Source organism: Nerophis ophidion, linkage group LG23, assembly GCF_033978795.1.
Source record: "Nerophis ophidion isolate RoL-2023_Sa linkage group LG23, RoL_Noph_v1.0, whole genome shotgun sequence".
Taxonomy (NCBI): Eukaryota; Metazoa; Chordata; class Actinopteri; order Syngnathiformes; family Syngnathidae; genus Nerophis; species Nerophis ophidion.
The window spans coordinates 5,688,115-5,713,784 of NC_084633.1; the positions used below are offsets into that span (position 1 = coordinate 5,688,115).

The 25,670-nt window shown below is 38.7% G+C and overlaps 1 protein-coding gene across 8 annotated transcripts in view; it reads right to left on the minus strand.

Moving 5' to 3' along the window:
• The window catches only part of cacna1aa (calcium channel, voltage-dependent, P/Q type, alpha 1A subunit, a), a 262,583-nt gene that overhangs the window by 36,038 nt on the left and 200,875 nt on the right, over positions 1 to 25,670 (minus strand). For 6 of the 8 annotated variants that reach the window (XM_061885467.1, XM_061885465.1, XM_061885464.1 and 3 more), the window contains 4 exons: positions 23,372 to 23,468; positions 10,721 to 10,835; positions 7,624 to 7,731; positions 3,195 to 3,298 (listed from right to left, as the gene is read on the minus strand). In XM_061885467.1, coding sequence (XP_061741451.1) covers positions 3,195 to 3,298; positions 7,624 to 7,731; positions 10,721 to 10,835; positions 23,372 to 23,468 — 424 coding nt within the window. The remainder of the gene's footprint in view (positions 1 to 3,194; positions 3,299 to 7,623; positions 7,732 to 10,720; positions 10,836 to 23,371; positions 23,469 to 25,670) is intronic. The other 2 variants (XM_061885469.1, XM_061885468.1) reach the window with 1 other exon arrangement.

Below are 25,670 nucleotides of genomic sequence, written 5' to 3' on the forward strand. Positions count from 1 at the left end.
AACTATCTGATGATACAGCCTTGCATCTAAAATCAACAATATCAACTCCAATACAGCGTGTTTACTTATTCAAAGCTGGTTGCAAGTTGTTTTTTCCTTCTATTTCACCAAAATAACCTAGAAAAGGTAAACATAGCTCAGTTGGTAGATCGACCGTGCTAGCAAGTCGAGGGTTCCATGTTAAATTCCCGCTTCCGCCATCATAGCCACTGTCGTCGTGTCCTTGGGAAAGACACCTGGGCCCCCCCTATGGACTGGACACTCACATTATTAACCGTATCTACTCGGCATCCATTGCACCGTTCAGTTTGCGGTCAGGGTTTCACTGTAGTCCCATTGGGTTGAGTTTTTTTCTTGCCCTGATGTGGGATCTAAGCTGAGGATGTCATTGTGGCTTGTGCAGCGCTTTGAGACATTTGCGATTAAGGGCTATAGAAGTACACTTTGCTTGATTGATGATTGACTATTCCCAATAATGGGTTTCACTATGTAAAGCGTTTGAGTTTCGAGGGAAAAAAGCGCTATATATAGATAATTCATTTCACTTTAGTAAACATCAGAATCAGAAATACTTTAATAATCCTTGAGGGGAGGGGAAGTTAATTAAATTAATTGCTTTGTTGGGTCTGCTCCTGTCTCTGGCAATGCTCCCCCCACCCCAGCAGAAGATGGCTGTATGTTTTTGTTTTTGTTGTTTTACTTTTGTGGCTGTGTGTAGAAGTGGCTGGTTGCATCAGCTCTGCTCTTTTTATGTCCTGTGTGTTCTTTGATTTTTCCCTCTTAAACACGTTTATGTGTGTTATGGCTATGAGGTTTTTTCTTCTTCTTCCAAGGGCCCAGGCTTAGACTGAATATTTTTCAGCGTTTACCTGTTTATCATCTTTTTTGTAAGGGGCGCCGGAAGTTGGCAGACCCGTCAGCGGTCGTGTTCTGTCTCCCTGTAATGTTTGTCTGATCTTGAATGGGATTGTGTTGAAAATCTTAATTTCCCCTCAGGGATTATTAAAGTAATTCTGATTCTTATTAAACATGCTAGGCTATAGGCTACTAGGAGCAAGCAGCTACACAACAGCTAAACACACAATAACACGCAAGCTAAACGTACATAAAAAGTATCCTTAATTGAACAATATTGCAGTTTAAAACTCCACATTTGTCAATATAAACAAGTATTTAAATATTTACAGTTGCATATTATTTACACATACAAAGTCTGCAAGGCAGAAGCATATTAGAGAGTATCCCGTAAAAAAAATGTGTCCTTACCATTCGACTTAATACGTCGGTAGCTTATTTTAATACATTACTGTGACCACTAAGTGGAACCAAAAACAAAATATCACTCCACTTAAATAGCATAAATGTGTCACAAGGTACCTGTTATTATTCTCGAAATAATTTCACTTGAATAAACCTTTTCTAACGTTCTGTACTACAAAAGTATCTACTTTGCTCCGTGCTGATATCGTACCGGACTAATATCGGTATACGCCAATGATCAGGTCTCCATTATTGGTATCGTATTAGAGCTGACATATTTTTATTGGGACACCCCATACGAAATGTGTAATGAAAGGCACACCAATGTCTACAGATTACCATTATATTTGTGATACACATTAGACAGATATGAAGAACTAAATCGAAGGTCCGCAATCCGCGGCTCTAAAGGCGATGCGGCTCTTTAGCGCCGCCCTATTGGCTCCTTGGACCATTTTCAGAGATGTGTGAAAATGGAAAAAGATGAAAAAAAATATATATAATTTTAGTTTGAATATGGTTTGAGTAGAAGGACAACATGACACAAACGATCCTAATTGTTAGAAATGTTATGTTATACATGCTTCACTGATGAGAGTATTTGGCAAGCACCGTTTTGTCCTAATAATTTCAACGATCCTTGAACTCATCGCAGTTTGTTTACATGTACAAATTTCTCCGACGCTGCCATAGAAAGACGTGTTTTACGCCATTCCTTCGTCTCATTTTGTCCACCAAACATTTTATGCTGTGCGTGAATGCACAAAGGTGAGCTTTGTTGATTCTATTTACTTACTGGAGTGCTTACCGTTGGTCAATCCACGACTGCAAGCTAATCGATGCTAACATGCTATTCAGGGTAGCTGTATGTACATATTGCATCATTTTGCCTTGTTTGTAGGTATATTTGAGCTCTTTTAAATTCCTTTACTCATGTCCTCTCCGTATTTAATTTCTATTTGCATGTCTCATGACACATTATCTGAATGAAACATTGGCTGCATTTCTGATAGCTATTTGTGTGCCATGTTGTTCCAGACCACAGAAAATGTTACTCAGCTTACAAAGATTGTATTAAATCCATTAGAAGAAGACACTTGGACACACACATATATACCTTTGGTCATTCCAAGACAATAATTTCTAGGAGTTATCTCAACTTATGAGAAGCCTCCAATTTACAAATGATTTCTTATGTTGCAAAAATGTGTAGAATACAAATTAAAATATAACATTTCTGTCAATGAAGTTTTTCGTCAGCCTTTGATAGTAGGCTAGTATACCTAATACAGACACTTACATTATGTGCTGCCTTCATTATAAGGCTTTAAATTTATTGCGGCTCCAGATAGATTTTTTAATTTCTGGTCCAATATGGCTTTTGTAACAATTTGGGTTGCCGACCCCTGAACTCGATGAACTAGTTCCCAAGAAAAGGAGTCAGTTTGACCAGCAGATGGCAGCATTGGTATTTCTGCTAATGGCAAGGAAGTGCATGCCCATCACTTCAATAATAAAAATGTTATATATCAAATAAATATATTCAATCTCCTAATTTGCATAATGAGGGTGGGTTGAATAGCAGTTTAGGCTGCAGTGCTCATGGGTGAATGGCTTCTTTTCAGCAACTAGCACCACGTGGGGGGCTTGAACTCCTGACCCTGTGGTCCAAAGCCCCAATACTGCCCTTAAATGAAATACAGTCAAAATATACACTCAGCAACATATATATGTATATTTGTGAGTGCAACCTATTTTTTTTTACACACACACAAAACATAACAGGATATTGCATTTTTTTTCTCCAAAATACATCCCTCCATATATAGTTTTTAAAATGCAATTATTATCATTATTGTTTTTTTTTTTATAGAAATCTGTAAATCACCAAAGGCAAAAAAAATGTTTTCTGACCTCAGCCGGACATGCATTACCTGCTCGTCCCGAAGGGCCTGAGAACGCTTGACCTTGCTCTGTCTGTAGTACTCCATGATCATCATGGCAGCGTAGATTTTGCCCACTGTCAGGTCTGTCGCTGCTGAGAGAATGACAAGTTACCCTGCAAGATTAGACCCTTTGGTATGGACCCTGAGCGCCAGGAATGGTAGAGAGGGGTGAGGCGTGCACACCGACAAACAAAGCAACACTTTTACATTTCACACATTCATACATGGACATTGAGCACATAGTCTTTTCACAGGCAGATATATATGTATATATATGTATATAGATTTTTAGCATTTTTACTATCGTGTAGTGTAGTGCAAGTTTATGTACTGTAGAATTTAGGACAGAGCGCCTTGAGCTGAAACTATATCTTGAAACAGTCAATACCATGCATTGAATAAACAGAAAATAGTACTATTTTCTATGGAAAACTGTCCCTGTAGTGAAAAGACATCTATAGAGATTTGATCTATAGAAAGTAGGGGTGTCCCGATACAACTTTCTCACTTCTGATACTGATATTGGAGCCTTGAGTAATGGATAATACTGATATCAATCCGGTACGATATCAGCAATGGTATAGGTATGCAAGAGTATAAAGAACTCATACTGTCCCATTAACTCTGTTCATACTACTGTCACTACTCAACTGCCAAAGAACTGTAGACACCTTAATATTTGTTGCTTCCTATACTGTATATACTGTTACACTATTTGATATTGCACTGGTATTGTATTTGACTACTGTACTTTTACTTGTACTGATACTTCTACCATAACTACTGTAAATTATTGTGCAACTCATTGTCTTGTAATTAATGTACATCAGAGCTATTAAATGTTTTTATTTTTTTTGTATTTAGTGTATTATATTTTGCAACTAGTGTTTGGATCCCACTGTACGCAATGTCTGAAGAGCGTGGAAAAAAGCATTTCAATGTGGTGTATTCTGCAAGTGACGAATAAAACTTTGAACCTTGAACCAAAACCCTAACCTTATGACACTATTGAAGTGGAGGGTTTTTGTGTTGTTCCTGGCGACATCTAGTGGTCACAATAATTGATCAAATCAAGGTCATGAGTCGCAATGTGTTGAATGATGCAGACACGTTTGTTACGAGATACTTTCTTTTACGCTTCAGCCTTGGAGACTTTGTACATGTAAAGAATATGGGGCTTTAAAGGCCTACTGAAATGTGATTTTCTTATTTAAACAGGTCCATTCTATGTGTCATACTTGATCATTTCACGATATTGCCATAATTTTGCTGAAAGGATTTAGTAGAGAACATCGACGATAAAGTTCTCAACTTTTGGTCGCTAATAAGAAAGCCTTGCCTTTACCGAAAGTAGCAGACGATGTGCGTGTGACGTCACGGGTTTTAGGGCTCCTCACATCCTCACATTGTTTACAATCATAGCCACCAGCAGCTAGAGCGATTCGGACCGAGAAAGGGACGATTTCCCCATTAATTTGACCGAGGATGAAACATTCGTGGATGAGGATATTGAGAGTGAAAGACTAGACAAAAAAAAGTTAAAAAAAAAAAAAAGGCGAGGGACAACGAGAGCGATTCAGATGTTATACACATTTATTAGGATAATTCTGGAAAATCCCTTATCTGCTTATTGTGTTACTAGTGTTTTAGTGAGATTATATGGTACCTGAAAGTCGGAGGGGTGTGGCCAAAGGTGTGGTGACCGCCAGTGTCTCCGGTGGGAGGAGGTAATAGTTCGCAGCTGCAGGAGGACGCAAGCTCATAACTACAGTAAGAGCAGACTTATTACCACAATTTTCTCACCGAAACATGCCGGTTGACATGTTCGCTCGACATGTTCCAAGCTTCACCTCCGGGAATTTTAAACAAGGAAACACCGGCTGTGTTTTTGTGGCTACAAGGCTAAAAGCTTCCCACCTCCATCTTTCTACTTTGACTCTCCATTATTAATTGAACAAATTGCAAAAGATTCAGCAACACAGATGTCCAGAATACCGTGTAATTATGCGATTAAAGCAGACTACTTATAGCTTGGATCGGGCTGGAAAATAATGTCCGCTACAACCCAAGACGTCAAACGCACGCGTCATCATACTGCAACGTTTTCAACAGGACACTTAGCGGGAAATTTAAAATTGCAATTTAGTAACCTAAAAAGGCCGTATTGCCATGTGTCGCAATGTTAAGATTTCATCATTGATTTATAAACTATCAGACTGCGTGGTCGGTAGTAGTGGGTTTCAGTAGGCCTTTAATGATTTGATACTTGGTTATGTTATCACGTGATGTTTTAGACGGCAATATTGTTCAATTAAGGACACATCTACGAATCTCTCGCTTGTGTGCTATTGTGCTTATCTGTTGTGTAGCTGCGAGTTTCTCTAAACCTAGTCTAACATGTTTACCTTTTGTAAATGACTTCATTGAAATGCACTGCAAAATACAGCTAAAGTAAAAAAGACTAGAGTTTAGGAAAGAAAATACTAGAAACTAGTGAAATTAACTACTTACATGGACAGGTAATTTTACTTGATAAGGCATCCTAAAATTAGCAGGACTTTTATTTGGAAATCAAGCAATATTTAACTTGCAATTCTTAAATTAACTATACTCGATGTGTTGCATAATCTTTAAAAACTATATTCTATTTGGGAAAAAACAACATTTCCTATTTAAGTGAAGTTAATTATATTTATATACCGCTTTTCTCCAGAGACTTAAAGTACTTAACATAGAGAAACCAATTCTCTACATCTTTAAGCTACATTTAAACCAGTGTGGGTGGTACTGGGAGCAGGTGGGTAAAGTGTCTTGCCCAAGGACACAATGGCAGTGACTAGGACGGCAGAAGCGAGGATCGAACCTGGAACCCTCAAGTTGCTGGCACGGTCGCTCTACCAACCGAGCCCCGCCGTCCTATTTAAACAGTTGTTTTTTTTCTCAATTTTAACATTTTTAGCATGAATAATTAGATTTTTCTATTCTGGTTTAACATTTTTAAACCAAAATAGAAAAACGTAATTAAAAATTAGTCAATGATTTAAAATAAGTATGCATAAATATACAGTATATATATATATATATATATATATATATATATATATATATATATATATATATATGTTAAATCTTGGCAAGTGGCAAATAATTTGCAGTGTACAAGAAATAAACAAACTACTTAGACGACATTTAGATGTTAACTGGCTTTCCAGCTTTGCAGGAGATGTTATCTGAAATTTAACCTGCAAGCTGATATCCTATTTTTTTTGCTGATATCGGACGGATATCCGATATCAATATCGGATCGGGACGTCCCAAGTCTTAACATTTTTAAACCAAAATAAAAAATCGAATTATTCTAATTATGCTCCCAATGCCACCCACGCTGGTTTAAATGTAGCTCAAAGATGTAGATAATGGGTTTCACTATGTAAAGCGCTTTGTGTCTCTCTAGAAAAGCGCTATATATATATATAATTCACTTCACTTAAAAAAAAAAATGTTTGTTTTCCCCACATAGAAAATTATTTTAAAAAATCTGCAACACATCGAGGATGCTTAATTTAAGAATTGCATGTTGAATATTGCTGCGATGAGATGGCGACTTGTCCTGGGTGTAATCACCTTCCGCCCATGTGCAGCTGAGATAGGCTCTAGCAACCCCCGCGACCCCGAACGGGACAAGCGGTAGAAATGGATGGAAGTTGAATATTGCTTGTTTTCAGAAAAAAAGTCTTTATCAAGTAAAATTATTTGTCCATGCAACTAGTTAATTTCACAAGTTTTTAGTATTTTCTTTCCTAAAATCTAGATTTTCTTTATTTTTTTATTTTAGCTCTATTTTGCAGTGCATTTCAGTGAAGTCATTTTACAAAAAGGTAAAGGTTTAAAAATGTGAAAACCACAATAGAAAAATTTAATTATTCATGCTAAAATTACAATTAATCAATGGCTAAAAATAAGTAAATAGCTCTAAAAATTAGGAAGGTTTCTACAAATAAAATGTTCAATCTTGGCAAGTGACAAATAATTTGCAGTGTACAAGAAATGATCAAACTGTTTGGAGAACATTTAGATGTTAACTGGATGTCCAGATTTTATCACACGCAAGCCGATATCATCCTATTTTTTTGCTGATATCGGACAGATATGCGATATCGATATTAGATCGGGACACCCCTAACAGGAAGGCACCCTCTGATGATAGGCTGAGGTGTTAGGACTCTAGCACGGTTACGTGGCATCACATGTGCCAGTTGTATCAGAGGGTGCAGCAGTGAAGAGAGACTGGCTGGAAGAAGCGATCCTCAGGTGGCGTGGAAGAGAGAACAACGTCGGAGCAGCGGGTGGCGTGGTGCTGCGCCTGCAGCCAGGCTACGATGCCGCGCTGGCCCTCCCCCCGTACTCCGTAACTTACACTTATGGGGCGTAACCAGCAAGTCCAGATGCTTCTGGGAGAGATTGGGCCAGATCGCCATCATCTCTTTCCTTAGCTCTGCGTCCATCTGGTGCTTGTCGATGCCACCTGACACACACATACATTCACACAGAAGGAATAGATAAGACCTACAGTTAATGCACACGTACAGATTACAGTGGGGCAAAAAAGTATTTAGTCAGCCACCGATTGTGCAAGTTCTCCCACTTAAAATGATGACAGAGGTCTGTAATTTTCATCATAGTTACACTTCAACTGTGAGAGACAGAATGTGAAAAAAAATCCAGGAATTCACATTGTAGGAATTTTAAAGAATTTATTTGTAAATTATGGTAGAAAATAAGTATTTGGTCAACCATTCAAAGCTCTCATTGATGGAAGGAGGTTTTGGCTCAAAATCTCACGATACATGGCCCCATTCATTCTTTCCTTAACACTGATCAATCGTCCTGTCCCCTTAGCAGAAAAACAGCCCCAAAGCATGATGTTTCCACCCCAAAGCTTCACAGTAGGTATGGTGTTCTTGGGATGCAACTCAGTATTCTTCTTCCTCCAAACACGACGATTTGAGTTTATACAAAAAAGTTCTATTTTGGTTTCATCTGACCACTTGACATTCTCCCAATCCTCTGCTGTATTATCCATGTATCCATTTTGGTGTAAACTCAACTCGTCGTGTTTGGAGGAAGAAGAATACTGAGTTGCATCCCAAGAACACCATACCTACTGTGAAGCATGGGGGTGGAAACATCATGCTTTGGGGCTGTTTTTCTGCTAAGGGGACAGGACGACTGATCTGTGTTAAGGAAAGAATGAATGGGGCCATGTATCGTGAGATTTTGAGCCAAAATCTCCTTGCATCAATGAAAGCTTTGAATGGTCGACCAAATACTTATTTTCCACCATAATTTACAAATAAATTTTTTAAAATTCCTACAATGTGAATTCCTGGATTTGTTTTCACATTCTGTCTCTCACAGTTGAAGTGTATCTATGATGAAAATTACAGACTTCTGTCATCATTTTAAGTGGGAGAACTTGCACAATCGGTGGTTGACTAAATACTTTTTTGCCCCACTGTATATAGTAGTGATGTGGAATATTGAATTTGTTCGCACTAAATCTAAAACGTCAACAATTAAGAAGTACTCAATGGTTCCTAGCCAGACAGCATCTCAAACTCAAAATCAATTTTTATTGCATTTCTTTTCTTCACAAGCATTATTCACTCATTTGGAAAATGCACCAAGAAGTACACATACAGTATATTGCTCAGAAAATACAACCTGACTGTAGTTTTTTGGGGTAAATCTTAGAACACCTTTTTGAAAAAAAGTTTTGCTGTAGATAGGGCTAGAAAGTGGAAACAAATTGCATTGTGGATCTTGCTGGACTCGCTTACTTACATGGCCAGAAACACTGTGCTTAAGTTTTGTTTTATTTCCTCGAACAAGTTAAAAAAATACGTAGGAAACATGCGGCATCGTTAACAGCCACAATTGTGGTCTTGATTGCTTCAGGGGGGAAAAAAAAGGATTTGGTGGTATTTTTCTCATTTCCTGAAAGCAAAGCTCAATGAAGTCGGATTATGAAGCTAACAAAGAGACGGCGAATAGCCTGGACAGCAGCCATGAGACGATCAAGCATGACTTTTAACGCCATTGCCTGATACATGTTGGTGTGTTCACGGTAGGGTTGTACGGCATACAGGTATTAGACTAATGAATCATATTCGGTACTATACCGCTTCTAAAAAATACCGGTCCCCTACCCGCCCCTCCGTCGTTTTCACGTCATAGAAGCTCAGTGATTTTCAGCATGGAACTGTCATAGGATGCCACCTGTGCAACAAATCCAGTCGTGAAATTTCCTCGCTCCTAAGTATTCCAAAGTCAACCGTCGGCTTTATTATAAGAAAATGGAAGAGTTTGGGAACAACAGCAACTCACCCACCAAGTGGTAGGCCACGTAAACTGACAGAGAGAGGTCGCCGACTTTCTGCACAGTCAGTTGCCACAGAGCTCCAAACTTCATGTGACCTTCCAATTAGCCCACGTACAGAACGCAGAGAGCTTCATGGAGTGGGTTTCCATGGCCGAGCAGCAAGTCCAATGCAAAGCGTGGGATGCAGTGGTGTAAAGTACGTCGCCACTGGACTTAAAAGCAGTGGAAACGCCTTCTCTGGAGTGAAGAATCACACTTTTCCATCTGGCAATCTGATGGACGAGTCTGAGTTTGGAAGTTGCCAGGAGAACGGTACATTTCAGACTGCATTGTGCCGTGTGTGAAATATGGTGGAGGAGGAATTATAGTGTGGGGTTGTTTTTCAGGAGTTAGGCTTGGCCCCTTAGTTCCAGTGAAAGGACCTTTGAATGCTCCAGGATACCAAAACATTTTGGACAATTCCATGCTCTCAACCTTGTGGGAACAGTTTGGAGCGGGCCCCTTCCTCTTCCAACATGACTGGGCACCAGTGCATAAAGCAAGGTCCATAAAGAGATGGATGACAAAGTCTGGTGTGGATGAACTTGACTGGCCTGCACAGAGTCCTGACCTGAATCCGATCGAACACCTTTGGGATGAATTAGAACGACGTCTGAGAGCCAGGCCTTCTCAATCAACATCAGCATGTGACCTCACTAATGCGCTTTTGGAAGAATGGTGGAAAATTCCTATAAACACACTGCGCAACCTTGTGGACAGCCTTCCCAGAACTGTTTAAGCTGTAATAGCTGCAAAAGGTGGACCAACATCATATTGAACCGTATGGGTTAGGAATGGGATGGCACTTCAAGTTCATAGGTGAGTCAAGGCAGGTGGCCAAATACTTTTGTCAATATAGTGTAAATAAAGTGTCAGCATTAAAAGGTATTGCATTCACATACTTTTTCACAAAAAATTGCAGATTGATAAACACATTCCTAGTCCGACTATATCAATGACCTGCAACATTGGTACACGCAGCTGAAGTACGAGATGTCTCTTCGCCATGGCGTTCCATAATACAAGCCAGTGAAGCTGTTTTAACATATTTTTGCTGGAAAATGGATCAATACAAATAAGAATGATTGAGCACCTTCTGAAATTTTAGCGATCTTGATGTCGAGCGCCGTGCGTATCAAAGCCATGAGGGTGGAGTTGAAGTGAACGGTGTTGTCATCAGCCACGGGCAGGTCCATACGAAGGAGTCTCTGCAGGAGAAAGTCCATGAAAATGAGGAGCAAATAATGCACGGCATGTTTTTGGAACCTCCAGGTGACAAGGGGGAGGGTGAAGGAGCTGTGCATAGCATGAGTACGATTAGCTCAAATTCCAAATAAAGTTTGATGTCGCGATCCAAAAGCTTTTTTTTTTTTTTTTTTACAATTGTCAAGCTTATTGATTCAACCCTTAGACTGGGGGTTGGCAACCCGTGGCTCTAGAGCCGCATGCGGCTCTTTAGCGCAGCCCTAGTGGCTCTCTGGAGCTTTTTCAAAAATGTATTAAAAGTGGAAAAAGATGAGGAGAAATAAAATATAAAAAATATATTTTTTGTTGTCATATAGTTTCTGTAGGAGGACAAACATGACACAAACCTCCCTAATTGTTGTAAAGCACACTGTTTGTTTTAAACATCCCTCACTGATTCGAGTATTTGGCGAGCGCCGTTTTGTCCTACTAATTTTGGCGGTCCTTGAACTCATCGTAGTTTGTTTACATCAGGGTTCACCAACGCTGTGCCCGCGGGCAGCAGGTAGCCCGTGAGGACCAGATGAGTAGCCCGCTGGCCTGTTCTAAAAATAGCTCAAATAACAGCACTTACCAGTGAGCTGCCTCTATTTTTTAAATTTGATTTATTTACTAGCAAGGTGGTCTCGCTTTGCTCGACATTTTTAATTCTAAGAGAGAAAAAACTCAAATAGAATTTGAAAATCCAAGAAAAGATTTTAAAGACTTGGTTTTCACTTGTTTAAATCATTAATTTTTTCACTTTGCTTCTTATAACTTTCAGAAAGACAATTTTAGAGAAAAAATACAACCTTAAAAATGATTTTAGGATTTTTAAACACATATACCTTTTAACCTTTTAAATTCCTTCCTCTTCTGACAATTTAGATCAATGTTCAAGTATTTTTTTTATTATTATTATAAAGAATAATAAAAAAGATTTAATTTAAATCTTCATTTTAACTTCTGTTTTTTCGACGAAGAATATTTGTAAAATATTTCTTCAAACGTATTATGATTAAAATTCCCCAAAAATATTCCGTCAAAACAAGAAAATCTTTAGAATCAAATTTAAATCTTATTTCAAAGTCTTTTGAATTTCTTTTAAAATTTTTGCTCTGGAAAATCTAGAAGAAATAATGATTTGTCTTTGTTAGATATATAGCTTGGTCCAATTTATTATATATTCTAACAATGTGCAAATTGGATTTTACCTATTTAAAACATGTCATCAACATTCTAAAATTAATCTTAATCAGGAAAAATTACTAATGATGTTCCATAAATTCTTTTTTAAATTTTTTCAAAAAGATTCGAATTAGCTAGTTTTTCTGTTCTTTTTTTCGGTTGAATTTTGAATTTTAAAGAGTGGATATTGAAGATAAACTATGTTTCAAAATTTAATTTAGATTTTTTTCCTGTTTTCTCCTCTTTTAAACCGTTCAATTAAGTGTTTTTTTCATCATTTATTCTCTACAAAAAACCTTCCGTAAAAGGAAAAAAAAATGTACGACGGAATGACAGACAGAAATACCCATTTTTCATATATATATATATATATATATATATATATGTTTATTTATTTATCAAAGGTAAACTGAGCAAATTGGATATTTCTGGCAATTTATTTAAGTGTGTATCAAACTGGTTCACAATTATTCACAATTATATTTATATAGCACTTTTTCTCTAGTGACTCAAAGCGCTTTACATAGTGAAACCCAATATCTAATTTTTACATTTAAACCAGTGTGGGTGGCACTGGGAGCAGGTGGGTAAAGTGTCTTGCCCAAGGACACAACAGCAATGACTAGGATGGCGGAAGCGGGGATCGAACCTGCAACCCTCAAGTTGCTGGCACGGCCGCTCTACCACCTGAGCTATACCGCCCCTGGTAGCCTTCGCATTAATTAGTACCCAAGAAGTAGCTCTTGGTTTCAAAAAGGTTTGTGACCCCTGGTTTAACGTTCTCTGACATTCGAGCACATGTTTTATCCCACTCCTTTTTCCATATCATTTTGTCCACCAAGCTTTTAACGTTGTGCGTAAATGCACAAAGGTGAGTTTTGTTGACGTTATTGACTTGTGTGGAATGCTAATCAGACATATTTGGTCACTGCATGACTGCAAGCTAATCGATGCTAACATGCTATTTAGGCTAGCTACATGTACATATTGCATCACTGTGCCTCATTTGTAGCTATATTGGAGCTCATTTGGTTTCCTTTAAGTCCTCTTAATTCAATGTATACCTCATGACACTATCTGTATGTAATATGGCTTTTATTTTGTAGCGGCTCCAGACAGATCTGTTTTTGTATCATTGGTCCAATATGGCTCTTTCAACATTTTAGGTTGCCGACCCCTGCTTTAGACCGATAAATAGATTGACTGCGAATTCTGTTACCCACAGCTCATAATGAAGGGGATTGGAGGTTCACAATAAATGCAACACAGACCTAAACCAAGAAGCCAAAAACCAAGCGACGGACATCTTATAGGGAAAGGGAGCGTGCTTTGGTTTGTGCTTATTTGGTTTGATTCCTTTGAGGTCTTGTTGGTTCATTACAGTATGAGACAGAAGGACACACAACAAAACACACCACAGTCGGTTTGGGTGTGTTTGCTGACAGAAGGACGGCGGTCACCCGGACATGCAGCAAACCATGCATTCCCACCCCATTCCTTCCCCTTAATCCATACGTCCCAAGTATTTTTTTTTTTTATAATGTCAACCCTCCCCCTAAGCCCAACTATCCCCCATGCAAAGCATGCAATCCACACGCGATATGCCTCACAGGACAAGCAACTGCGCAGCCGTACACAAAAAGCATCCTCTGTGGGGCGACATTACAATGGGTTTGTGCCTTTTTTCAATGTATTGAAAACAAATCAGTCGCTAAGTTGATATGGTATATATCCTTAACACTTTGGTGTCGAAATGTGTGGAGAAATGGGCACAGACTTTGAGGGTTAATAGGTGAGAGAGAGCAGCATTCTGCAGAAACATGGGAGGGGGGGAAAAAAACAAGAAAACGATGCAAAGATGTGTCATGATTATTGAAAGTCATGGGGTGAAAACGATGCAACAGCCAAAAAAAGGTGGGTGGGGTAAATAGACTTGAAAACATATACATCAAAAAATCAGCAGTTGGACCTTGTAAACATTGGAGTATAAATAATTGAAAACCTTGATCTATAGGTTGAAAGGTTAGAATGTTTTAACTTCCCAAATGCAATAAAAATAAAATGTCATGCAAGGGATATTTGCTTTCCTGAGTCAGACCAGGTAAATGTACTCTACTAAGCCAGGAGGCTTTAAGCCATTAGTCAGGAAGAAAACTGCAGATGAGAGTCGAAACATGTCAGGTAAAGATTCCATCTAATTATACCGAACATATTATCTGATAACAAGAACATTGGAAGAGTGTATGAATAAGAAGACATAATGAACCTTTTTGAGCAAGGCGTTGAGCCTGCAGAGTGAGCCTCGCTTACTGTACAGATTAGTGTTGTCCCGGTACCAAAATGTATTTTGATACTTTTCTAAATAAAGGGGACCACAAAAAATTGTATTATTGTCTTTATTTTAACAAAAAATCTTAGGGTACATTAAACATATGTTTCTTATTGCAATTGTGTCCTTCAATGAAATAGTGAACGTACAACAAAATGTATCTTTTCGTAGTAAGTAAGCAAACAAAGACTCCTAATTTAGCTGCTGACATATGCAGTAACATATTGTGTAATTTATCATTCTATTATTTTGTCAACATTACGAGGGACAAACTGTAAAAATGGATTATTAATATTCTTGTTCATTTACTGTTAATATCTGCTTACTTTCTCTTTTAACATGTTCTATCTACACTTCTGTTAAAATATAATAATAACTTATTCTTCTGTTGTTTGATACTTTACATTAGTTTTAGATGATACCACAAATTTGTGTATCAATCCGATACCAAGTCGTTACAGGATCATACATTGGTCATATTCAAAGTCCTCATGTGTCCAGGGACATATTTCTTGAGTTTATAAACATAATAAACATTTAAAAAAAACGAGAAAACATATTGTAACGCTGAAAAATATCGATGTAATCATAGTAGTATCGACTAGATTTTTTAAAGGCAGTATAGAACCGAATATAATTCTGTAATATTGGCGGTATTACATTTGTACTGGTATACCGTACAACTATAACATTGTATTAACGCCTGGTAATAAATAAATTTTTGGGATTTTTCTATTCCCTCCTCTAACTATAGGAACTAAAAATCAATTGCTTACCAGTTTTTTATTTTAATCATTTTCAAAAGTTTCTGCGCCTGGCAGAAGCTCTGTGGTGCAAAAGGGACCCGATCATAGAAGTGTCATAAATAATATTGTTAATTTTAATATAGTAAACAAAAACCCCAAAAAATATATTTACAGTGTCTACCGAGCTAAAATTAGAGGAAAATCAGGTTGATTTTATTGAGTTCATATGAGTTTTTATATGTTATATATAACTGCACAAGATCTTTTCCTTGCATTTCAGCGGTTTAATGGCAGTTTAACCAAGACCAAGCGTCTTTTTGTGCTGTTCTCACCATTTTTGGTCCCTAAATCAGTGGTCCCCAACCACCATCGATTGGTAACAGGCCAAAGAAGAATATTGTATTAATTTCTTTATTTATTTATTTTAATTAAATCAACATAAAAAAACACAAGATACACTTACAATTAGTGCACCAACCCAAAAAACCTCCCTTTTTCATGACACAAAAATATATATATATATTAAAAAAAACAAAAAAAACCCCGCCGGGCAGCGGGACAAATTATCAAGTGTCAAAAAGGTTGGGGACCACTGCCCTAAATGGCTGTAAAAGTGTACCAACTTGTCGAAATACCTACTCAGACTTCTTTCCGGGTGAGATGCATGATTTATGATGTAGAATAAACTTACAGGGAGCAAAGAAGCAAGAAAGCAGTAGACCACTTGATGATGTAAACATAGGGACACACGGTAGTGATAATGCCGCTGTTTTAAATAGTTTGTCTGTGTTAGCACTTATATTAACAATATCGCTAACACTTGGTTAATATTGAAGTATAGTGGGCAGTTTTTGAATGATTATTTATCAGATTATATCGGCGGCATAGACGACTTCCCATTGGCTCCGCTGTAAGCAGACTTTTATTTACGTTTATTTAATATTTAGAATGCATGAAAAAAAAATCCATCCGTCGTCATGTCTTTCATAATAATTGTGAATGATTCCAAAAAAAGTGCAGTTCCCCTTAAAGGGGTCGCAATTACACCTAACACTTTTTTCTTGTTTTTCAATCGACAAGAATAATATTAATTCAGCTTTCATGTAAAAAGCATAGTAATATATTGTATTATATGTATGTATATGTATATATTGTATGGATTATATAAAAATATAATATAGTATAGTATAATAATATCCATCAATCCATTTTCTACCGCTTGTCAATTTTAGTATATATTATATACTGTATATATAATATGTAAATATGACATATATTGTATATATTATATAAAATTAGAATATAATATAATATATGAGTATATATCCTATAATGTATATATACTATGTAAATATTACATATATGTTATATTTCATATTGCTACTATGGTACATTTTTAGTCTACTTAATACCTGCATTATCCTTTCCATCCTTTGAAAATGAGCTACTGTGTGGAACAATTTCCCTTGTGGATCAATAAAGATTGTCTAAGTCTAAGTCTAAGATTATCCATCCATCCATCCATTTTCTACCGCTTATTCCCTTTTGGGGTCGCGGGGGGCGCTGGCGCCTATCTCAGCTACAATCGGGCGGAAGGCGGGGTACACCCTGGACAAGTCGCCACCTCATCGCAGGGCCAACACAGATAGACAGACGACATTCACACTCACATTCACACACTAGGGCCAATTTAGTGTTGCCAATCAACCTATCCCCAGGTGCATGTCTTTGGAAGTGGGAGGAAGCCGGAGTACCCGGAGGGAACCCACGCATTCACGGGGAGAACATGCAAACTCCACACAGGAAGATCCCGAGCCTGGATTTGAACCCAGGACGCACTAACCCCTCTGCCACCGTGAAGCCCTACTCTAAGATTATAGTCTGTTAAAAATAGCAGTTATAATGGGAGTCACTGGCACCAAACGAGTTCTTGAGAGAAAGTGTGTATACTATATTTTTATTTTTATATCCTATTCTAACAACGTTGCAATTAAAAACACCACGAAAATTTAGAAAAAAAAAAATAAAAAATCATACCACTAACCTTCAAACTGAACAAATCCTATCATATAAGGAACACATGCAATTACCGTTTTGGGCCCTAAAGATGCACAAGGGTTGCAAAAAAACCTCCAACATAGAATATATTGCAGGTACAACCAACACGATGATGACACAGGGGATTGAGAATAAAACTGGAGATGAAAAAACCTGGTAGCAAATAGCGCTGTTGCTAGAAAACTGCCATAGTCCAAGACATGTACAGTACAGGCCAAAAGTCTGGATACACCTTCTCCTCATTCGATGTGTTTTCTTTATTTTCATGACTATTTACATTGTAGATCGTCACGTCAACTTATTTTATCTTCTAGTTTCTTCAAAATAGCCACCCTTTGCTCTGATTACTGCTTTGCACACTCTTAGCATTCACTCGATGAGCTTCAAGCACACCTGTGAAGTGAAAATTTCACATTTCAGGTGACTCCCTCTTGAAGTTCATCGAGAGAATGCCAAGAGTGTGCAAAGCAGTAATCAGAGCAAAGGGTGGCTATTTTGAAGAAACTACAATATAAAACATGGGTAACACTTTACTATGGGCAACATATTTTAAGTAACAAAGACTTAATTTAGAGTTATTTGGACACCAGGGGAACATATAAGGGTTAGGGTTACTATCCATCCATCCATCCATCCATTTTCTACCGCTTATTCCCTTTCGGGGTCGCGGGGGGCGCTGGTGCCTATCTCAGCTACAATCGGGCGGAAGGCAGGGTACACCCTGGACAAGTCGCCACCTCATCGCAGGGCCAACACAGATAGACAGACAACATTCACACTCACATTCACACACTAGGGCCAATTTAGTGTTGCCAATCAACCTATCCCCAGGTGCATGTCTTTGGAGGTGGGAGGAAGCCGGAGTACCCGGAGGGAACCCACGCATTCACGGGGAGAACATGCAAACTCCACACAGAAAGATCCCGAGCCTGGATTTGAACCCAGGACTGCAGGAACTTCGTATTGTGAGGCAGACGCACTAACCCCTCTGCCACCGTGAAGCCGTTAGGGTTACTAATAAGCAATAATTCTGAGGTTATTGAGGGAAGACTGTTAGTTAATGGCTTACTGGTTGTATAATAAGGCCATGCAGAATAAGGCATTAATAAGTACTTAATAATGTCCAATTAAGAGCCAATATTTTACTAATTTGCATCTTAATAAGCAACTAATTAATATGTTCCCCATACTTTGCTCTGACTACTTTTTCGCACACTCTTGGCCTTCTCTCGATGAACTTCAAGAGGAAGTCACCTGAAATGTGAAATTTTCACTTCATAGGTGTGCTTGAAGCTCATTAAGAAAATGCCACGAGTGTGCAAAGCAGTATTTGGAGCAAAGGGTGGGTACTTTGAAGAAACCAGAATATAAAACATGTTTTCAGTTATTCCAGTCCATAACTCCACATGTGTTCATTCATAGTTTTGATGCGATTCGATTCGATTCGATTCTCGATTCAAAAACGATATGTTTCCGATTCAAAACGATTCTGTATTGATACAATACATAGGATTTCAGCAGGATCTACCCTAGTCTGCTGACATACAAGCAGAGTAGTAGATTTAAAAAAAAAAAAAAAGCTTTTTATGATTGTAAAGGACAATGTTTTATCAACTGATTGCAGTAATTTAAATTTGTTTTAACTATTAAACAAACCAAAAATATGACTTATTTTAACTTTGTGATAATATTGGACACAGTGAGATGTGATGCAATTGTAAGCCACTGTGACACTATTGTTCTTTTTTATTTTTTTTTATAAATGTCTAATGATAATGTCAATGAGGGATTTTTAATCACTGCTATGCTGAAATTATAACTAATATTGATACTCCTGTTGATAATATTCATTTTTGTTTCTCTACTTTTGGTTTGTTCTGTGTCGTGTTTGTGTCTTCTCAATTGCTCTGTTTATTGCAGTTCTGAGTGTTGCTGGGTCAGGTTTGGTTTTGGAATTGGATTGCAATGTTATGGTATTGCTGTGTAATGGTTTGTTGGATTGATAAAAAACAAAACAAAAAAACAACAACAAAAAACAACGATTTTTTAAAAATGAGAATCGATTCTGAATCGCACAACGTATTCGATTCGATTCGTATTCAAATAGATTTTTTCCCACACCCCTAGTAAATAGTAACGAAAACAAAGAAAAACGCATTGAATGAGGAGGTGTGTCCAAACTTTTGGCCTGTAGTTGTACATCATTCATAGTTGTAAACATAATTGAGGTTTTTTTCTTTTTATGAGCTAGGTTTCACATTTAAACACAATATTTTTGAATGACGCTATTGGCTCCAGGCCAGCTGGGCGAAGATGAAGTTGATCAGTGTTATTGCATATTTCTAGTCAGATAGTGTCTGTATTCATAGTTTGGAGAGATGTGTGCATGGAAAATGGCGGTGATGGTGAAAGGCCATGCAGAAGACAGGTGAGGGGGGTATGCAGAGATGCGGAGGAAGAGGTGGAGGGAGCAGGGGGCTGGAAACAGAATAGAACTGCATTGACGACAGAACCAAAGGACAAAGAGAAGATTGGACTTGCAGATAGAAAAAAGAGGCAGCTTGGGGGCTCGGCGCTGCTACATGAAGGGTGACAGGAAAAGAAGTGCTTCTGTATGGCAACCAAAGGCTCTCGAAGGAAAACACATCACTGACACAAGCCCTTCTGCTCTCTCTACCATGGCAAAGAACACATACTCTCTCTGTGTGGGTGCGCGGGTGACCTCATTTGCTGTGTGTGTGTGAGTGTGAGTGTGTGTGTCGGTATGAGTGCCTTTCCCCCATCCACAGCAAGGAACGAGTCAGAGGACGGAAGTCTAGCGGACCTTCGAAGCACTGCTGCACATGCATGCTTCTTTATGTGCGGGGTGTGTACCTGGGCCTTCATGAACTCCACAGGTGTAATGTACGCAATTATGGACAATTGCATGTGGTGTGCAGCAGGTGTGTGTCAATGGTGCATGGTGCAAACGAGCTGAGAAGGTCCCTCCTTTCGATCCCTCCTGTGGATAACCCCGCCCCGTTTTGTCCTGCAGCCTCCACCCACGACTCCAACACTGCCACACAACGCCACAACACTGACCAGCCCCACCCCCTGCACTTTCCACGAAACAGAAAAAAAAACAACACCACTAGAGATGACACCATGTTGACGTCTCGCTACGACCCCCTTTCTAAAAGCCCACGTCCCCTTTGTCGCCACCCGGAGGGGACGTAGGGGGCGGGGTCCTCTCTAACCTTGTAGGCCACACGTGCAGGACACCTCTTCCCGAGGCCTAGTGGAGGACACATGTGCCTCAGCATGTCATACATTTGCCTGCAACTGATCCTGCCACTGCACCACCAGCCAGTGCCACCACCCCAGTAACCAAGAGGTAGAGAAGAGAGAGAGAGAGAGGGAAAAAAACAGAGATGGGAGATGAGGAGAACGTGAGAAATGGGGTGAAGGAGAGAGAGAGAGAATACCAAAAGAAAGAAAAAAAGACAAGGTTATTGGGCTGATTTGTAGACGTGGTGGCCATCACGCGGCTTCTCTCTTAGCTTTACAAGACACAGCTTCTTCATAATGCTCATGAAGAACTCGGGTATCATTGAAAAGAGAAAATTACAGTATGGGATGTGTACGTAAAGTCTGCTCTGATGGAGTTCAGCAGGATTTCACACGAAAGCACCGGGATTGGTAAACCGGACACATTGGTTCACACGTGGTGCAAAAAACAGCATTGTCAGCACAATACGGCCCTGAGTTGCCCCGGGAGTGAAAGCGGACTACATCACGGCAAGGTAACAGAGGGATTAAGTTACTCTTACAATGGTCCTATTTTCTCATTTTTAATAAATGTAGGCAGGAAATGTATCTTTTAAATAAAATGCTTGGATTTTAATGACGTCACCTCCGGCTCATTGAATATGCTTCTGTTCTCAATGAGTACAAGGCGCAATTTAGCCTTTCTCAAAGAAAAATGCCCCCATGCTTGCGTTGTTTTTGGATGAAAAGCATAAACGTTTCCTCAGAGTTCCTCCAGAGGTAATCGGGAAGGGCGGAAGAGTGCGAGATTTTACGAAAGACAACGACAAAAGTGGCACAGCCCAAGAGAGAAGAGTCGAAGAAAGCACTATTTTCCAGTGACCGCTTTGTTAAAGTTTTGTTTGATGTATTTTTCATATACTGTACTCATTTATTATTTTCCATTGAAGTATTATCTTCATTTTATTTGTATTTACATTTTTAACAAACAAAAACGCGTGTTTATGAAGAATAAATCATTCTTCTTACCTGCAAGCTGCTTCCTTACGTTCATCCGCATTTTGGAAAGACGACCCCCAGCATCAACATGCCACGGTACCGTAACAAAAACTCTCCGCTGTTCGCAGCTATAAGGAACACAGCACCCACACACCATCGCTTTTCTGTGCGCCTGCGCCTTATTGCTAAATAACTTCTGCTTGTGAGTTACAATTGTTTAAAGATTAATCGAAGCTATAGAATACAAACCAAAGCTTTTTTCGAATCAACTGATCGTTTTAGCCCAACAGTAATATGTGTCCTGAGAGCCTGTTTATGACTGTCGATTATACATACCTTATTCCCACTTATTGGCTCCACTTTTCAGAGAAAAGGCGCTTTTAAAGTTTTAGGTTTACATGGTCATACAAGGAAAAACCTCCTTCCTGATACACATTATACCATGATACAGCTAAATGAGCCGGCCCCATATACACAGCCACCATTGCCCGGACGACAATCTGGAATAAAAAATAAATAAAAAAATTGTTTAGAGTCGTGGTCAAAAGTTTACATACATTTGTATGTAAACTTGTATGTCAATAATTTCTACAACTCTTATTTAACATTACATAGACAAAGATAAGACATTCTGGAGGAAAGTTATGTGGTCAGATGAAACAAAAATTGATACCCAGCAATATGTTTGGAAGATAAAAGGTGAGGCCTTTAATCCCAGGAACACCAAGCCTACCGTCAAGCATGGTGGTGGATGTTTTATGCTCTGGGCCTGTTTTGCTGCCAATGGAACTGGTGCTTTCCAGAGAGTAAATGAGACAATGAAAAAGGAGGTTTACCTCCAAATTCTTCAGTACAACCTGAAATCATTAGCCCGGAGGTTGGGTCTTAGGCGTAGTTGGGTGTTCCAACAGGACAATGACCCCAAACACACGTCAAAAGTGGTAAATGAATGACTAAATCAGGCTAGAGTTAAGGTTTTAGAATTAAAACCTTAACTTTCCACACGTTTCAAGCCCTGACTTGAAACGTGTGGACAATGCTGAAGAAACAAGTCCATGTCAGAAAACCAACACATTTTGCTGAACTGCACCAATTTTGTCAAGAGGAGCGCCTTATTGCAGTGAAACTTGCCAAGGGACATGTAACCAAATATTAATATAGTTGTATGTTGTAGAAATTATTGGAAACTCAAGACAGCCATGACATTATGTTCTTTACAAGTGTATGTAAAGTTTTGACCACGACTGTAAGTGTAATGTTAGCACAGCTGGATTTGAACCCTACAATCTGATAGGGTTGTAATAGCAAATGTGTACTTAGATTACTTAAAAAAACATTTGTGTATGATTTCCTACCATATTGATGTTTGGTGTGTGTGTGCGTGTGTGTGTGTGTGTGTGTGGGCATAAGAGCAGGGTAGAGCTTGACAACAGGCACCAAGCTGCTCCCGCTCACACAAGGAGGGGTAGGGGTTGGATTGGGTGGGACGGGGGAGGAAGGAAGGGTGTCAATGCAGTTTCTGTCGTTGCCCAAACCCCCCAAAACCAAGAACAATGCAACACTACAGTGGGCCACTGTAGCTTGCTACATAATAGCCACAGGAAGCAAAAATAAAATAAAATAAAAAAATCCTAGTTTTATACTGTATATATAAAGATCAAATTTAGAATGCGACAAACCATCCTCTTTTAGTTTTAGCGTTTACATTTCACTTTGTGCATTACACATGCATCTCTGGGTGTCTGCATTGTCCCGCACATTCTCTCGGCATTGCAGAATGCAAGTTGATAATGGTGGAAAGTATGCGGTAACAACTGAAATGTCAAGAGAAAAAAAAACAAACAAAAAACAAACAAACTCAGAAACTAAAACAATAAAGCGGCATTCACTCCATTCCTTGATGCTGTGGCTAGCAAAGTGTGCTTGAGAAGTTTCGTTTGAATGGAAGTCAAACCTTGCAGGCCACCCTATGGGGGCATTTCTTTCCTAAGCCCAGAGGCGGGTCGATAACTCGCAATAAACTGTACATGTCCTTATAATGAATGCGCCCGCTGCAAGAAGAATACAGGGGAGTTAGGAGACGCTCACACACAGGAGAACACATACAAACACTCATTAAGAAGAGAAAACATTGGGAGGAAGAGGTCATTATTCACACATTATCAGAACATACTTGGCAATATGCATGGCGTTACAGAAAATACTGTGCTAAACTGAAGGCAAAATTGCATGTAATCATCCCTGCATGCCACACACTGTTTTAATGCGGTCCTTAGCACTGCCAAAACATTTGTAACTAACCACTAGCTCTGTGCACGGACACTTGATTAAGCAATTGCTAAGCAGTGTGTGCTAACTGCTTAATAGCCGCTTGTGGTGCACATATGCCCTCCCTCTCAAAATGCGTGCTCAACCTTGGGCTATTATTTTCAGCTTCTCCGTGCTGTGGTGTCCAATCTGGTGGTGGAGTAGAGATTTGAGGGTAGCATGTTAATAGTTAGACATGGAGAATGATTAATGTGACATTTGCTGGTCACATTATTCGCACATTCCCGACTGGGAACACAAGGGTAGTTCTATAGTATATGTATTATATACTTAATACAGAGCAGAATCCAATGAATGTGTTGTTTTGGAGTAATTTCTTTGACACAAAGCCATCAGCCCTTAGTTTTTCATCTAATAGCCAAATGCTGCAGTGTAAATGTTCTGTCCCATGTATGGATGGGTACTTTTTATATTTCAATTGATACGGTACCGGTACTCAATGCTACCTTATTGTAATATTTTTCTATTTGGTTTCCATTTATACCCCCATTATTTACTTTTTAAATTTGATCTCGATTCTGTACACTGCTGCTGGAATTTTAATTTAATCCTGAGGAAACTCTCCTGAAGGAATCAATGGAGTACTATCTATCTATCTATCTATCTATCTATCTATCTATCTATCTATCTATCTATCTATCCATCTATCCATCTATCTATCTATCTAACTATCCATCCATCTTTCCATCCATCTACCTACCAATTTTCGGTACTTTTGACGTGGCAATTCCGAGACGTTACATGGCAGTAATGTATAGACCAGTGTTTTTCAACCACTGTGCCGCGGCACACTAGTGTACCGTGATATATTGTTTGGTGTGCCGTTGGACATTTTGTAATTTCCCCTAATTGGGTTAGAAATATTTTTTGCAAACAAGTTATTTTGATCCGCAAAAAATGTGCCGTTGTTGAGTGACTGTACTGTCTACAGCAGTGGTTCTCAACCTTTTTTCAGGGATGTACCCCCTGTGAATATTTTCTTAATTCAAGTACCCCCTAATCAGAGCAAAGCATTTTTGGTTGAAAAAAAGAGATAAAGAAGTAAAATACAGCACTGTGTCATCAGTTTCTGATTTATCAAATTGTAAAGCAGTGCAAAATATTGCTAATTTGTAGTGGTCTTTCTTGAACTATTTGGAAAAAAAGATATAAAAATAACTAAAAACTTGTTGATAAATAAACAAGTGATTCAATTATAAATAAAGATTTTTACACATAGAGGTAATCATCAACTTACAGTGCCCTCTTTGGGGATTGTAATAGAGGTCCATCTGGATTCATGAACTTAATTCCAAACATTACTTCACAAAAAAAGAAATCTTTAACATCAATATTTATGGAACATGTCCACAAAAAATCTAGCTGTCAACACAGAATATTGCATTGTTGCATTTCTTTTCACAGTTTAGGTATACCCCTTGGCATACCTTCAAGTACCCCCAAGGGTACGCTTACCCCCATTTGAGAACCATTGGTCTAGAGCTCGGCATATCAGTAGGTGGCAGCTGGTAGCTAATTGCTTTGTAGATGTCGGGAACACGGTTTGTCGTGATCACAATATGCGGGAGGCATTTTGCAGGTAAAAAGGTATCTAAGGCTTAAACCAAAAATAAACAAAAGGCGAGTGCCGCTAAGAAAAGGCATTGAAGCTTAAGGAGGCTATGCAAAACAAAACAAAACAAACTGAGCTGGCTGCAAAGTAAACAAAAACAGAATTCTGGACGAGAGCAAAGACTTACAGCGTGTGGAGCAGACAGCGTCGACAAAGTACAGCCATACATGACAATCAACACCAAAATAGGAGCGCAAGACAAGAACTAAAACACAACACACGGGAAAACACCAAAAAACTCAAAATAAGTCACAGCGTGATGTGACAGGCAATGACAGTACACTTCCTTTGAGACATTGTTGAATTCATATCC